The following is a 16,736-nucleotide window of genomic DNA, read 5'->3' on the forward strand; positions in this document are numbered from 1 at the left end:
ACCGCTCGACTCTTTGTCCTTTATCGGCAAAGAACAGCAGACGTTTCACCTGGTCTGGTCCATTCTCTCTCTCATTCCCCTTCACTCTTCTCCAAATTTCAGGACTTTGTGTTTTTAGCCCCGAGACTGCGCATAAACAAGCGCATCCTGCAGCTGTGCATGGGAAACCACGAGCTGTACATGCGGCGCCGCAAGCCCGACACGATCGAGGTGCAGCAGATGAAGGCGCAGGCCCGAGAGGAGAAGCAGCAGAAGCAGCAGGAGAGGTACGCACACACCTGGAGAGGAGACAATGTTTTTTACCACACTATCACAAAACCATTACTGAAAGAATTATGATTTGAGTCGTTTCCTTTAATACGTTTTTTACTTGGGACACAGCGGTGATTTAGTTAAATTGGTTATCGAATTTTAGCTTTTATTGTTGGTTGGATTATTTTATGTGCGATTTTGAATTATTTAAACTTTATATCGGTCAAAATAAACTCAAAAATATACTTGAAATGCCTCAAAATACTGAGTGAATGTCAAAAAATGATAATTAATAAAATAGATTAATATAGTGATGATAACTGTCATCCAGCAGTAATTTATATCTCAATAACAAATCCCAAACTGTTATAAAAATGTGCATTATTTCCATAAACACCAGTTTAAGGTTGATTAATTTGCCCTGGTTTTCCGGATAATTGATGAATAAGTTCATCTGTCAAATGCCAGAAAATATAGAAAACTTCTTTTCAAGATATTACAAAGCCCAATGTGAAGTTTGACATATATTATATAGACTCCGGGTCCAGATAAATACTCCGACCTATTGTAGTTTTCATTCTCCACTTGAATCAGTGGAGCGTGTAAAGTGAAACCTCCGATCTCTGGGTAATAACACAGCATTCCTCTTCAAGTATGGGAAACGCACTTCCTGAAGTGCCTGAACTGAAAGCGAATGGATGTTGACCCTGGTCTCCGCTCCAGCTGTCGGCCCACTGTCTGTCCCGTACAGCTGTTCAAACACGGGGATGTAACGCTGAGCAGACGACACAGTAAATACCAGAAGGAGAGCCGTTAGATCACCGGAGGGTTCACACACAGAAGCTCTGTGGTCACTGGGCCGGCGTCCAACACAGGAACACTTCCTCATTCAAATAGAATTCAGCCCTTGGGGAGAGTTCAGGCTGTTGCTAGAGAAAAAGTAATGGATTTGAAAAGGTAGAAAGTTGGAATATAAACCTTGAGTCTAAAATAAGTAAAAGAATATTATGTAATAAAACTGTGTTAAAGGAAGCAATGAATACAAGAAGGCAACACTTATAAAATACATAAAAAAAGGGTTAAGATAAAAGATTAACATTAGGGTGCCGGTACAGTGGAGTGTGAAATGTGAATTCATTGTCCAAAATGTAATTTAATAAACCACAGTGACGACATAAATCCTTTTTAGCCTTAATTCAAATGAACTCCGAGCAGTTTAACCATAAACTTTTCATTAATACTTTTTATCCTCAGTCAAATATTATATTAATTAATTGACAGTGCACATAGTTTAGTTTTACTGAAGAGTTACTGTCTCTGTTACTCCCTTTTTGCACAAGTTTACAGTTTGCTTTTATATATTTTCATGATTATATTTCTAACTCTCTATTTACGTGTGCTGCTTTTCTTTGTAACCGTCCTATAAACTGATCATTTAAGCAAAGTTTCTTGATTGGCAGATTAAATGATAATTAAAATAGTAGTTTCAGTCAAATTCTCAGGGTAATCAAAGGTGACCGTGATGCCAAATACATCTAATAATAAGATTCAACTGTAAATCTTGTGATGTCCATGATACTTCAGCGACTGTAGAGTGTCCTGTATGTGACCGTGACGGACACAAAGTCAGTGGTGCAGTGGTACCAGAGCATCTGTGTGCAAACCCGTGCTGAACCTCCGCTCGTGTGTCACTGACCATTGTCCGTCGGCGGTCGTCGTACATCACCGCCCGCGTGTCAGCGCTCTTTGTCGGCTCACGGCGGCTGTGTCTTATCTGCAGGGCCCAGCTGGACAACGAGAAGAAGAAGAGGGAGGCCATCGAGAAAGAGAAGGAGCAGATGGAGCAAGAGAAGAAGGATCTGATGATGAGGCTCTACCAGTTCGAGGAGAAGACCAAGAAGGCGGAGAGAGGTGAGGCGGGGGAGGTGGGCGCTGCACAAAGGGACGTTCAGCGGCTTATCCATCACTTTGACCTCAGAATAGAAAGTGTGGGTGCAAATGATTGGACTCTGTCATTATGCAGGTAGATGAACAGGTTATTAATGCAGGTGTCTTGTTTTGTAAACAATCTGGAGTTAAAATGTGAGATTAAATATTCCCACAACTGTCAAGTTACTTCAGCTGCAATATGATCTGTATGTTTGGACTTTTTTTTTTAGCTCAGTTTGTCTTCGTGAGTTTCTGATGCATCTCCTCTTTTCCTTTTCCTGCCGTCTGGGCTTTAGACCTGCAGGACCAGATGCAGAGAGCCATGATGCTGGAGCAGGAGCGGAGGAGAGCCGAGGACGAGGCGGCTCGTCTGGAGTCAGAGCGGCAGGCTGCCCTGCTGGCTAAAGAGGAGCTCGCCCGCCAGGCTGAGGACCAGAAGAAGGACCAGGAGCAGCTGGTCAGTATTTTAATAACACTGAGCGGCTGTTTCGGCTTCTGCACTGACTGTGTCGCCAAAATTTTCCATCTGCTGTGACGAACACAAGAATCTCCAGCAGCGGCACATCTAGAAATAGAACGAGGGGGGGAGATAAGTCTTATTTGCCAGATATGATAAAGTAAACCTGTCTCAGTTTCCTAGTTCTCACCTTACGTTCAGCTTTGTCCAGGTCTGTACACAAGGCACATTACAGGGCGGTGCATTCAGCCGTGCCTGGCTACTGTAGCTCCAGACAAAACTACTTAGGAGCATCTAGCTGGACCACGCCCAGTTACTTCACACTAACCACCCCCCCTCCGCTCCTTCACCCCGAGCTGCTCGGCCGCGGACCACCCACAGGAAGCTGTGAAGCTGTGGTTCCTCTGACACGTTCAGACTCCGGCAGTCAAACACCAGCACTGTTTTTTTATTGGACAGACACCTGCTGTGACGCCTTTTATACTTAAATCCTACTAAGGAGCTTGTGCGGCGGATTAACGTCCACCGACCGTGATCGAATAAGACTTTGGACTCGTTTCATGTTTTCAACACGTTTTAAAAATGCTTGGACGATCAAACAGACACTTATTAACAACGGTGTGTTTTCACCGAGTGACCAGTCCCACATTCAGTGACTTTAACATACACTGATTATAGCAGCGACTATAAAACTGAGCCTGTGGTTTGTTCAGTCTGGTGAAAGAGAAGCTGGTTCCATTGTTGTGGCGGTCAGGAGGAACGTACCACAGCACCCACAGAGTCTGGTTAGGTTTCATCTGGAGACTTCTCAAAGCAGCGGCTTCCTTTATTTCCTGCTGTCGCTGTTTTCAGATTAGTAACTGTAACCGCCAGGGCCCAACAGTCCCGCTCCAAAACACACGCACGCACGCACGCACGCGTGACATATGCGCACGCACGCGTGACATATGCCTGATGTCAGAAAAAAACTAACTGGATCTTCCCCCTTGTCAAGATCATTTGATGAGCTTCTATGGATTCAATAAATAAAATCAGCTTTAATGGCTAAGTTTACATATTTTGAATCTGGTGTTCTAGTAGCTGGGACTTTAAAGTTGACTAAAAAAAAATTGTGCAAACTGTTTTATCGTTAGTGTTTGTTGCATAATTCAGACGTCACTCGAACAAGGCAAATCTGCCATCAACACGACATTTAAAACAAAGTTCTGCAAAGAAAGAAAATGAAGGCGTGTCGTGCTTTTAGTGAATCACATCAACGTCTTTATCAAACTGTGTTTTTCAAATCGGAACTCTTGAATAATCGTGTGTCCTGTTGTTTTGTACCAGGCTGCGGAGCTGGCAGAGCACTCAGCCAAGATCTCCGTGCTGGAGGAGGCCAAGAGACGCAAGGAGGAGGAGGCCGACTCATGGCAGCTCAGGGTGAGAGCTTTAGAAATCAGAATTATGTGTCGACTCTTCCTCTGCTCTCATAAGTTCTGACCGAAGAGGAGCTAGTGTAAATGTGACTCGTAAATGAAACGCAGACAAGGAAACAAACGAGCTTTTCCACTGACCGACTTCCTCTGTCCCGCTTGTCCTCACCAGGCCCAGGAGGCTCAGGACGATCTGATCAAGACCAAAGAGGAGCTGCACATGGTGATGACGGCGCCCCCGCCACCTCCCCCTCCCCCCATGTACGACATGGACGACAACAGCGACAGCGAGGAGAACGCCAGCACGAACAGCGCCGACCTGCAGATGGAGGGCATCAACGACCACCGCAACGAGGAGGATCGCCTGACCGAGGCCGAGAAGAACGAGCGCGTGCAGAGCCAGCTGAAGGTGAGGACTCGAACCAGAGAGTGGCGCCCGATTTTCAATGTAGTGCCAAACAATTTACAATTCTACATAGTGAAAAATGTACTGTCTCCTAAGGATTCTACATTTTATAGATGCAAAAAACTGATCCACAAGTGTAGGAACCTTTCAGTGTCATGACGTCACTGTTAACGTCTGCTTTTATGCTGAAGTGCTAGAAGCAGCAGTGTGGTTGGTTTGCTCCTCTCATTTCACGCTGCGTCTCCCTCTCCTTCCCTCAGGCCCTGACCTCAGAGCTGGCTCAGGCGCGTGACGAATCCAAGAATACCCAGAACGACCTGCTCCACAGTGAGAACGTCCGGGCCGGCCGAGACAAATACAAAACCCTGCGGCAGATCCGATCGGGCAACACCAAACAGAGGATCGACGAGTTCGAGGCCTTATAAGCAGCCTTCGGCCCCTCGGCCACGCACCCTTTCTGAATGGTCACTACGATCCCCGCTCCTTGGCTGACGCATATCCACACGCACACGCACACACACACACACTCATACTCATAGACTTACGTGGAGCAGTATAAGCACAGCAGAAGCATCACTTACAGAGAGATGAACTCCTGTTGTAACTTTGTCGGGTGGTATGCAGGGCTTTGACGAAACCTTAGTGCCAAAACCTCCTCTCGTCTTAGTGTTTAACATCTGATTTGTGTTATTTGATTGTTTTAATTTGATCCGTTCTGACCAAATCACTATTGTTTTTAAGCAGACTAGTTGTGGGATTAGCCAAATTTTATTATTATTATTATTATTATTATTTCATGATGTGCACATAGAATATATATGAAATCAAAGCCTGGCTTCTTTGTCGATGTCTGTCCTTTGTTGTGTTGGAAGAAAAGGACATTTACTGCGACCACTCAGAAAGGGGAAAACAGTATAAGTTTGTTTTTCGTTTTCCATTATATTTGAACACTTCCATTTATGTTGAATATTGCTATACAGTAGTTTAAATCATGCCTAGTTTGATATTTATACTGTATATGGGACATTAAAAAGGGTATTTCATCTTGGTTTGTATATTTTTGCTATCTACTAATGATAAAGAAAACATATATGTTTCAAAGGTTTTATATATTGACCAAAATAATAGCAGTCCTATGTTCCATATGTTTTTCCTTTTAAATCACTAAATTAAAGAGATTTAATTGTAAATTATTATTTTTTACTGTAGGAAAATGTCCAGCTGCATGCCATGAAATCCGTCGAGGAGATAGCGATCGATCTAGGTACTTTTTGGTTAGTTGGCGTTCACAGCACGCTAAGGAACGTCTGTTTTTATTTCCGTCTGTTCTGTCGCTGTCGAGTGAGAGACGAGCACACGTTTCGTGCTTTTTATTTTACCCTCCAAAAGTGGCCTTTCTCTCTCTGCAGGGTCCACTCCCAGACAGCTGGTCCTAGTCACCCGAAAACATGGATGTAACTTTGAATTGAATACCTTTTTTATTTCTGTTGTGTTTGACCTCTGAGGACAAACGAGGCCTGAGGTGAACATTTACAAAGACCCGGGCGGTTCAGCAGCATCTCACTCTCTTCTCTCTGGACATGGACTAGAGTAGCATCTACTTACACTGTAATGGAAACACACGGCTCTGCTGGTCTTTGTATATGAACAGGATTTTATAATGAGGTGTTCAACATATTGGCAATAAAAGAAATCTATGATTCAACATCTGTGTGTGTTTTATTTTGTGCGATATTTAACAAGAAGTACCTCTGTCCACTTTTAAGACTGCTGGCTCCTCAGTTCTGCTAAAATAACAAGTATAACTTAATGGTTTTCAGTCAAATGGCTCAAGTGGAAAATTGGAAAACGCACTCATGTCCTCCGAGGGATGAAAACGTAAAATTTTCCAATACTTAATATCGTAAAGTCTTGCTATATACAGTATATTCAGCACATATTAATATGCTAAACCAAGAGGATGAGAATAATAATGTTGAAAAGATGTTAGCATTGACACTGTCAGGGTGTGTGTGTGTGTGTGTGTGTGATATTCAACAGTTGGTACAACTTAAAGTATGGCTCTTCTATTGGTTAATATATCATAAATCAATCACTGTATCTTGTTGTCTTATATATGTTACAAGTCATTAATAAGAAAAACTTTGGGGTTGCCAGGTTGTGGAAAATCCTTCCTCCAGGATGACACTTTTTTAGTCTTTGCACTTTAATTCATTTGGGTTATCCCTTCAAAGGATTTAGCTTATTCATATTTATACCTACAGACTTGATGGATTGTTGATGAACCATTTAGTAATGATTTATTAACATTAACAAGTTATTGACCAAAGTTTGTTGATGGCTTGTTACAAAATGAGAAAACGTATAATCCTTTTTTATGCCCTATCATTACACTCAATCATTACCACACAATTATATATTTAGGCCTTTTTCCCACCAATCTATCTTCGACTCATGTATTAAATATTAACTACAGCTTATGTTTAAATAATGTCTCATAAGAAAGTGGAATAACAACATGATTCAGTTTATAAAAGTTCCATCCGGTGTCATGCACAGAATGAATCAGTCGTGCAATGACTGACAGTTGTTGTAATGAACAAACTGCTGTTGTGCAAGCAGCACGTTGAAGTCTGAGCGTCCGGTGTCGTCACGTTCTGCTGACGACGACTCGCCGCAGGACGCTGACGTCACGCCACTTGTTGGGGCACTCGAACAGCCGGTTGCCATGGAGACGTGTGGGCTAACAGTGAATTCCAGGTCAGTGACGTCGCTCCTTCTGCAGGAACAGTTTTTTTAATTCTCTCTCTTTGTGAAACCAGAGACTGAACATCGTCTTTCACACGCTGCTCGGACCGAGACAAGAAAGGCCTCATTGTGCAGGAGTCCTACACTCGAATAAGTCACAGCACTTCCTGTGACTGACGGGCGTGGCTCCAAATTTTATCTGTCTGAAATATTCAAGTGTCTTATCTCACATTTTATTTTAATGGATGTTTAGCTGCTCAACTCTTCTGATAAAACCATCACGTTAAAGAAGAAACTGAGATTAAAGTTGAAACGTTTTAAACCACTTCACACTCATGACACACTCAGATTCAATAGACTTTATAAAAAGATGGACGACAGTAGTGAAGCCAAAGGGTCTTGGTCGCCCCCTGGTGGCCGGCGGTAGAATAGGTAAAGAAATCACAATTGATGACTTATGCTATTTCTTGCAGAGCTTTATTATTATTTATTTATTATTGCCTTTATTATCATTGAGAGAGAGAAACTATAAATAAATACTTCATCAATAAATATGAGCATAGTTGAAAAATAACATTAAAAAATGATTTAAATAAATACATCACATTTCATCTTCCTAAAAATTACAAATACAGGATTTTTCTTATTTCATATTGTATTATTCATGAACTTTTACAAATGCTAATCACTTAAAACATCCTTATATCTGCTTACAAATGGTTTATAGTGAGTTATTAACATACATTAATTAGATATGCTGCTTATAAATGTGAGATAGATGAGATATCAGAGGATTAGCTATTTAGGATGAGGAGATGGAAATCTCTTGTTGTACCAGGGTCTCTTCGGGGGCCCCTGCCAGGGGTCCCTCAGAGGCAGGGGGGGCCTTGGTCCCACAGGTCCAGGTTCAGAGAGCAAGAGAGAGAGAGAGAGAGAGAGACACCCGGGAGAATGCCAGCAAGCAGTTGGTGAGAGGCCTGGTCTCACCTTCGCAAACGGGCGTCATCCGGACGAGATCTCTGCCTATAGTCCCAAGAACACACACACAAATATCGTCATTAACACGCCCTCGTGCCTTTTAAACACTTACACTCTTTCATGCATTCTCAAACACACACCAGAACACACACGACACACCTCACAGGCCTGCACACACACACACACACACACACACACACACACACACACACACACACAGAGACACTCAGGGCCACAATGAGGTGTGTTTACTCTGTGACACAGCTGCTCCGACCGCTGTTTGCATTAATGGGACGGGGTTTGAGGCCTTTGATAAGGACAGTTAGTTGATCATTGCCATGTGGCTGCACCCCCACAGCTGCACAGCAGAAGCGTCTATAAGAGACGCTCTCCTGACCTCTAGTGCTGTAACTGAAGAACCAACGCAACATGGTGGGATTTATTCAAGTTATGTCCCATAAAAAACATCATGTATTTATAATCTTTTCTTATTCTGTAAAGCTGATTTTGTGTTTTTGAAACGTGTTGAGGATTTAAACACTGATGCTTAAATTGTTCAGTTAGCCCATGTAACACATCTGTTATACATTAAACTACATGATAGCAACAGCAGAATATATATTACTCACCCTTGTTGGAGGTGAACATGACTCTGACCAGCAGTTCTCATCCGTCCTGCTCCATAGCGCCACCATCTGGTCTCTCAGTCTGCGTAACAAATACATCGAAGAAGGAGGAAGATAAGAAACTCTGCAGTATGAAATAATTAATATGTGCAGAATATATGAGAATCAAATTTTGAAATGATGTAATATATAAGTAAAAGCTTAATTTTAAAAACTGAAAGTTTATTTTCCTCAGACTATTAAACTGTATTTCCCTCCCTTCAATATCTGATGACGTCGGTCAAAAATCAAAGCACTGGACCAATTAGACTCGACGTCAGGATCATAATGACAAATTATTTAGGGAAAATAATTGTCTGAACAGAAGTTGATTGAATTGCATTTGATGGTTAAGCCCATTATTCATATACTTCATATACTTTTCTGGTCTTGTATATAAAACACAGCTCTGTTTTACCTTGGGACACAGCGGGTACCAGTTGAAGCTCTGGGAGGATTTGTCCTCGCACGTCAGGCCGTCCAGTGGAACGAGGACTTCACCCAGAAACACCTTCCTTCTCAGGGTTCCTGAATGCCACACGGAGGCCTGCAGTCTCTTTCCAAACAGCAGGTGGCGCTCTATCTGATACTACAATATAAATATAACACGGAGAAGTAAAAACACAGAACAAAAACAAAGTAAAGGCATTTGTCTTTGTCTTTTTATTTTTTTTTACCTTTAAAACCTCGTTAAAAACAGGATCAGTTGTGTTCTTCTTCATCGTCGTCTTCAGTTTGCCGCTCTTTTCCGGCAGCACGTAGACTTTGACGTATCTACGCGCAGAGAAAACACGCACAGGAGGTTATACAGTGATGTCATGTGGTATGTCACACACAGTGCTGTGTTTATAATCCTTACGGGTGACATCTCTTCTTCCTCGTGTTTCCATATGAGAGATTTCTGCAGGCGCAAACCGTGATCTCCAGACAGGAGGCGTCGGAGTTGTAGGTCACAGACAGCTCTAGCTCTCCGGACACGCTGACGCTCTCGAAGAGGCCGGACTCTGTGCCGACGCTGCTGCTTGCTGCCCTGAGGGAGCAGGTGTTTTACGTTTAAAGGGAAAGAAAGACACAACAGGGTTAGATTGATTAAAGGAAGCACAGAACGTACAGGAAACAGATTTTATATACGTCAGCCAGCAGAGTGAAACGATCGCTATCTATCATCTGATATTTCAACCACAGGACGTTGCTACTCACTCTCTTTCTTCCAGAGAACTCAGAGCCGAAGGAGGTTTCTTCCTCTGCTCCGGTGGACGACCCCTCCTGGTCGCTGTCTTTGCTTTTCTTGAACAGGTTTGGGAGACTTGGGACTTTAAACAGCTGCGAAAAACACAAAGGAACATTCACTTTGCTGTGATTATACTCTCTGATTCCATAGAGCCCATTAGAAAGGATTCAGCTTTAGTCAGTAGCTTTGAAGATTTTAAGTTTTTTATTCCAATGACCACTCAAGGTCTTATATTATTAATATAAACCTTTTCTTTTTAGCAATTTCAAAATGGAAACTTACTGTATGTGTGTCTGTTGCAAATCTTTGTACTTAGATTAGTTTAGTTTTCTGTTTTGAATCTGAAACTGCACTTTTCAAATCAGTGCTTGACAGAAATTACTCTATAGGAAGATTCATTTAAATTTCAATTTCAATTTGAATAGTACCGACTCATAACATACATTATCTCAGGGCACTTTACACGGTTAAGTTAAGACCTTCAAATCATAGAGAAACCCAACAGTTCCAGCAACGAGCAAAAACCTTTCCCTCATCAACTGGAAGAAACCTCTAGAACCAGACTCAATTGCCTGAACTGGTTGGGGTGGGCGGAAAAATACGGGGCAGAGAGAAGAGAGAGAGGGACCAGGAACAGTTGTTTAATTATATGATTGTTATTTGATTGGTTGTCGCTGACTCACGAGAGAGGATTTGTTGATTTCGGTGTCGGACATGCTCTTCTGGGTGCTGAAGGTGAAGCACGACGCTTTGCGGCCGTTGCCGACGAACAGCCGGTCGGCATGCACGTCGTTTTGAGAAGTTGAAATATCTGCATCGAGAAAAGAGAGAATTGGAAATCTCAGAGGAAAAAGAGGAACTTAGTTGAAAGTCTAGAGAAATGCACAGAAATCAGTTTGAGCTAAATGTTTGTCCACTTCCTGGAGTTGTGTTATCAGATGTGTTTTTTTCTACCCAATGCGTATCTTTGTTTTCTTACGCAACTTGGGGGTTTTAGGGAGGTGAGATCTTTTCTTTGAGGCAAGTTTCCTTTGTGGTTGTCATGTGCTTGCTCTCAGACACTTGTGCATTAAATGTTGTGCTGTTGCACAAGAAAGTTTACTGATATGACAACGAGGTTCGTGACAACCTACTTTTCATGTGACTCGTGAAGGAAACCATAAGATCCTCCACAGATTTGGTAAAAGGTTTTGAGTTGTTCAAACTCTGCAGGTGGGAAAAAACACAATTATTGCCACTCGCTTCGCAGAGTTTTACACTTTTTCCTGTAAAATAATTTGCGGGAAATCTGCTTTACCCCCGATCTGCTCAGAAAGTGTTGATCCAGATGTGGTGGAGGAGTGGGCGGCACCACGGATATATGACTGGAATAAAAGGGAACACATGCGTTTAAGGATTTGATGAATGAAAGCAGAGCCACACACGTATGATCCACACGTACGGACGCATCTTACCTCAGGACATTGTAGGTCTTCAACAGCTTCTCCCCGACTGTTTCATATTTGTCTGTAAAGAAGATTTAAAAAAAAAATGGATGACATGTGGCTCCACGTGAGTGACAACCACTCGACCAGGGTGGAGTCCAGTGTGAAGGCAATTTATGTCCTCTGTGGTAAGTTAGTGGTTAAACCCAACAAGACTTTTATGTAATGTTCAAACAAAGTGAAAGTGATTATGTCCATTTATGTTGTATGAAAGGATTAAAAGACACGAATAAGTATTTAAATATCCATATTGGTATTATAGCTCTGTCTCTCTGTAAATAGGTAATACTGAATAATTCAGTCACTTAAACAAACATAACTGGGAACATCCATATTTTATTATTCGGTGTTTCCTAAGTGGATGATAACGAGGGAGGATGAATAATAAATAAGAGTCAATGAAGGTCAAGTATTATAAACAAACCTTCGGCGACGGGAAACTTCTTTAACTTTTCCTCCAGGAACCAATCTCCAGACCTGATCTTCACCTCGCTGTGGAGACAAACACTGGGATTAGTAGTTATAGTCAATATATTAGCAAGCTGTAGTCATACTTGGAAAAAGATGATGATTATTTTATCATTGATTATTCCGTCAATAAATTGTTTAGTCTCTAAAATGTCAGACTGAAATGCATTAATAATCAGTGTGATTAGGAAACCAGAAAATATTCACACTATGTAGCTGGAAATAAAGATTTGTTTGTTGCAGCTCGAGGTAAAACAGTGAAGTTGTGGACTGGACAATTAAACACTGAGCTGGAACTCATAAATCTCTAGATCTCCATAAAGTTGAGCTGCAGCTGGTGATAACTCTCCCTGTTTCACATTGTTTTTCAAACTTTCATTTTATATCTTGCTGTAGTAAAATAGTTTAGAGCTGCTTTAAAGACATTTTGAAGTTTAAAGGTACAAAACAAGAGCAGACACAAAAACGATTGAGCAAATTTTTCAGAAAGTGAGTTTCAGAAGCCATAAATTACAAAGTAACAGCCACAGTCATTACTATGAACTGTCTCCTGAACTCTACAGTCATTTAGTGACGACAACTGAGTCAAATTTTTCCAGTCACGTTGAGCAGGTGCTTTGACTCTCGACTGTACCTGTAGGCGTAACAGACTGTGCACGTCCAGCCCGACGCTCCCACACCCACACGACACCTGCTGCAGATGCGGTGGCTGCAGCCGTGGCAGACGTCGCCCGAGTTCCAGAACTTTCCCAGAGGCCTCTGGCAGCGGGCGCAGGTCCGCTCGCCGTACTGCCGCGTGAAACTCTTGGCGCCTCTCCTCCGAAGCTCCTGGAGCTCGTATTTCATTCTCCTGAGATGAGAGAGGAGACATCTTTAAGTTTCAAAGAAAACCTTCACATATCGGTGCTTTATCTAAAAATCCTGATGGGCGTTAAATGATGCCAGCCTTGTTTAGCTTAGCTTAGCATAAAGACTGGAAGCAGGAGGGAACTGCTAGCCTGTGTCTGTCCAGAAGTTAACAGCATCTTTAAATTCTGAGTGAAGCAAACAACTAAACACTTCAATCAAAAGAGTCAAAACATTTGACTCTTGAATCTTGATCCTTAACGAAACCTTTAATAAATATCTTGTTTGTTGAAATTCAAACTAACAGGTTTTAATTATAGAAAAATAAAAAAATAATTTTACATTATTATATTTTGTTTACACGGTATTATTGGACGATAAGGTTTTGAATATTGATCTTGGATATCTCCTATTTAAACATTAGATCTTGTTTGTGGGAATCCAAACTATCACAGGTTTTGATTATAGGAAGAAAAAGCCATATATTATGACATTATATCTACTCTTTGTAGAGTTCAGTCTCCTTTCAGCATCATTAAGAAGGATTCCCCGGCAGTAAATGAATCACACAACATAATGGAAGCTGATCCTCACCTGATTCTGTCCTCCTCTATGATACGCAGCTGTTTGTCTCTCCGCAGGACTTCCAGGACTCTCTCTCTCTCCAGGGCGTGAAGAAAATCTAGATCCATCTTTGAGCAACAGCCTCTGGTCCGTCTCTGCTTCTCTTGTCGTCTTACTGTCGGTCCTCCCTCTCTGCTTCTTCTTTTTATTCCTGCCGGTCTCCTCCTCTTCCTCCTCTTCACTGAACTCAGGCTCAGACCTCCTCCTCTTCAGGCTGCTGGAGCAGAAAGAGTCAAAGATAAAAAAGCAGGTTATCCAAAGTGCTCCCCCGGTTGTGATGGCCTGGGAGTCTCCGTCCACGTCAGAGCAGGAAGTGGACCTCCTGAGCAGAGAGTTGTAGTGTTTCCACCTGGATGAAGAAGCCTCACATTGGCCCAGCAGACGTTTCTCTTTTTCTCATTCACTTACAAATCCGTGACCCGATGACGCAGATAGCAAATCAATATGGGAGTAACTGTGGCAGAGGAGCTGATGACATTTGAACCAAAGACAGAAATAAAACGTGTCCTCATCTTTCATCTCCTGTATCAGTGTCACAGGGTCTTTTTTTTAACCTCCACTGCTGCCTCCTCAGCTGCAGGAGGAGCAGCGATGCTTCACTGATGACAGGACTGCGAAACACAAATGCCAACCGTTGCATTATTGATGTCTGACGTGCGTCTGTGTTCTAGTTTCTTTCTTTTTTTTTTTTTTCTCTGAGTCTTCTATATAAATGAATCTATTTATTTATTTTAAAAAATCTTATTCCAACAGCTAAAACTCCAAAAGAAAGTTGTGAGCCGAGGAAGCAAATCCTCTTTGTTTGTTTTAATAAAAATGCAAATGCAACACAGACATAAATTATTTATTTTAAAGGAACAGTTCATCATCTTGGGTAAATCAGCTCAATTGCTTTCTCGACAAGAGTCAGATGTGAACGTGTCTGTATTCGGGCAAATATGAAGCTGCAGCGCGTTAGATCTCATTTGTTGAATCTGCACAATAACGGATCTTTTTTTTTTTGGGAGTGTTTTGTGGTCACAGATTTCACATCCGAGGTAAAGGTTGTGTTTAGACAGAATGGGAAGCACATTTTCATCGTGTGTCATTTGCATCTCAAGGGACGCATCTTCCGATTATTCTTTTACTATCATTATTTTTTAAAAAACCACCACCATCCCAGACACATCATACGTGTCATATGGAGCTTTTAGCAGGAAGCTAAGGGCCTCGGTGGGGCTTTTCCCATCATGGTGTCATTTCAGTCTCCTGTACTAAACATAGAAGTTGCATCAGTTCACATTGTCTCAAAGGTGAATTTCAGACTCAAGTGTTTTACGACGCTTTAATCTGCCTGTGTTGTGGATGTCTCTCTCTCTCTCTGCTGTGGTGCGTGTGTGTGATGTGTTGCAGTTGTGTCTGGCTCGATGACTGACTGAGTGGACGATTGACTGTGAGTTGTGTAGGGTTGTTTCCAAGGAGCTGATTGGTTCCAGCCTCCAAGCACCGCAGGTTAAGACGACGGCTTGATGTATTTCCCTAAAAACGTGAAGCTACTCCTTTAAGTTCTCATTCATCTCATAAATGGGTTCATTTTCCTCCTAATTGTGTACGAAGCGTTTTCCTCCTCAGTGGCAGCCAAATGAGGCGTGAGGGAGTGGAGAGGAGCCGGCCTGTTGAGCAGCTGAACACCAGCCTGTGTTGGTAGATAAGAACGTGTCCCTGTTACTACCCAGAGCTGCAGGAGGGCCGGAGAAAACAATCAGCGTCGGGCGAGATTAGGCCTCGCGTCTCCCAGAGGGGCCACAGCTGTTATCTGTCCTCTGCTGACGTGCAACATGCCTGACGGGGATTCTCTCAAGTTGCAAATATCAAATGAGGCGAGATGTGAAAAATGCAACAGGAAGAAGGTGGTGATGTCAGGGGAATTTATTCGCATTGCGTGTGATTTTTAACCATCATCTCAGGGGCGATGATCATCCTGTCGACAGTTTGTCAGGAGGCTGATGCTCATTTTCCTCAATGCAGGCACAGTCATTTCACACTCGCCTGTACTACGCAAAGGACCAGAATGATTCAGGCTTGTCTGTGGTTAATAGCTGATGTGTGAGTTCACATCCGAGAAGACGAGCCCATCATCAGCCCACAGCAGCAGCGGTGACAGTAAAGGGCCGTCGAACAGACCAAACACGGCGTCTGAATGTCGTGCAAAAGACCAACGATGGTCACAGGGTCTATTACAGGTTTCCCACTCAGGACAGCGTTTCCCGGAAAGACCCGTGTGAGCGGCTGCATTCCGCCAGTCAGGCCAAGTCTGATCACCACAGGCAAATTCTAAATAAAAACTCTCGACCACAACTCACACACCAAACCCACACACGCAATCTCCATACATACACTATACTGGTTCAGAAGAATATAATGACTCAAGTGTTTTACATTAAATAAATGGACTAACATTGAAGTTATGAATCTTCCCTTTTTCTTTTCTTCTTTTTTTGTGTGTACAGATAAATCAAAATGTTCTTCTTTATAAATATGCTTGTCAAAATGTGATAAATGATGCGGACTGTGAATAGACATTCTGCAGCCTGCACAATGCAAATGATGCTTATACAGAATATTCAATGAAAAACAACTAAAACAAAAGTCAATCACTTTAGGGTTTTCTCTCAATGGTAACCAAAACACCAAAGTAATCTTGAAACAAATGAAAATCAACTCAATAAACTATAATTTGAATTATCAACATTTCAGTTTTTGTCTTAATAAATATACTTGTCAACATGTGAGACATTAATGCAGATATCAATTCACAGTCAGGATGTAAACAATGCTAAACTGCAAAGACAAAAGGAGATTTCCACTTTAACAAAAACTCTTCCTTTCATTCACCACGACTAAAAAACTATCTTTGATTACAAAACCTTTGCTCAACACCTTCCTCTGTTGCTCCATCTCAACCGGCTCGACCTGAAAATAATGAGGAATCGAGCCCGTGGGGCAGCAGCAGAAACAAAGTGAGCTCGGGTTTGAGACATGAGAATTAGGTCACAGCAAAGTGAGGAGACGCAGAGAGAAAAGCTGCTGAGATCTTACCTCCGGGCTCAGTGCACGGCTGCTTTGGTCAGCGTGAGGAAGTGGCAGATTTTTATAGACTGAAGGAAACACGCAGAGCTTCCTTCCTCCTTCCTCGTCACGTTCACATACAGGCACTGCTGCAATCTGGTGGAGGCCAGCAGAGCAACGGCTGGTTT

The 16,736-nt window shown here is 42.3% G+C and overlaps 2 protein-coding genes across 5 annotated transcripts in view; one reads left to right on the plus strand and one right to left on the minus strand.

Moving 5' to 3' along the window:
* ezrb (ezrin b) overlaps positions 1–8,408 on the plus strand; it is a 29,988-nt gene extending 21,580 nt beyond the window's left edge. Inside the window, exons 9-15 of one of the 3 annotated variants that reach the window (XR_004613232.1) lie at positions 103–266; positions 2,033–2,163; positions 2,478–2,638; positions 3,965–4,057; positions 4,223–4,459; positions 4,717–4,960; positions 8,354–8,408. Coding sequence is in view for 2 of the 3 variants with exons in the window: in XM_034579465.1 (XP_034435356.1) it covers positions 103–266; positions 2,033–2,163; positions 2,478–2,638; positions 3,965–4,057; positions 4,223–4,459; positions 4,717–4,881 (951 nt within the window). In the remaining variant the exon portion in view is untranslated. Of the gene's footprint in view, positions 1–102; positions 267–2,032; positions 2,164–2,477; positions 2,639–3,964; positions 4,058–4,222; positions 4,460–4,716; positions 6,162–8,353 lie in introns of those variants that run through there. The other 2 variants (XM_034579465.1, XM_034579466.1) reach the window with 2 other exon arrangements.
* An 858-nt stretch (positions 8,409–9,266) lies between these two features.
* On the minus strand, positions 9,267–14,565 carry sytl3 (synaptotagmin-like 3). 2 transcript variants are annotated; one of them, XM_034579468.1, is made up of 11 exons: positions 13,471–14,565; positions 12,665–12,880; positions 11,996–12,054; positions 11,533–11,593; positions 11,376–11,442; positions 11,212–11,284; positions 10,762–10,889; positions 10,048–10,170; positions 9,707–9,877; positions 9,525–9,621; positions 9,267–9,436 (listed from the first exon to the last, which is right to left on the minus strand). In XM_034579468.1, exons 1-10 carry the CDS (start codon positions 13,566–13,568, stop codon positions 9,550–9,552), a joined length of 1,068 nt encoding a protein of 355 aa, XP_034435359.1. In that variant the 5' UTR covers positions 13,569–14,565; the 3' UTR covers positions 9,267–9,436; positions 9,525–9,549. The 2 variants fall into 2 exon arrangements, with proteins under 2 accessions (XP_034435359.1, XP_034435358.1); XM_034579467.1 differs by having other exon boundaries at positions 11,533–11,584; positions 11,987–12,054.
* Between the last annotated feature and the right edge of the window lie 2,171 nt (positions 14,566–16,736).

Source organism: Hippoglossus hippoglossus, chromosome 24, assembly GCF_009819705.1.
Source record: "Hippoglossus hippoglossus isolate fHipHip1 chromosome 24, fHipHip1.pri, whole genome shotgun sequence".
Classification (NCBI taxonomy): domain Eukaryota; kingdom Metazoa; phylum Chordata; class Actinopteri; order Pleuronectiformes; family Pleuronectidae; genus Hippoglossus; species Hippoglossus hippoglossus.

What these genes read in the sequence shown, in the direction of transcription:
- sytl3 (XM_034579468.1), bottom strand. Translation starts at nt 13,568, where the DNA reads ATGGATCTAGATTTTCTTCACGCCCTGGAGAGAGAGAGAGTCCTGGAA. An exon ending in AAAGTTAAAGAAGTTTCCCG is followed by an intron (nt 11,594 to 11,995) that starts TCGCCGAAGGTT and finishes TTTTTTAAATCT; the next exon opens with TCTTTACAGACAAATATGAA. An exon ending in AAGACCTACAATGTCCTGAG is followed by an intron (nt 11,443 to 11,532) that starts GTAAGATGCGTC and finishes CTTTTATTCCAG; the next exon opens with TCATATATCCGTGGTGCCGC.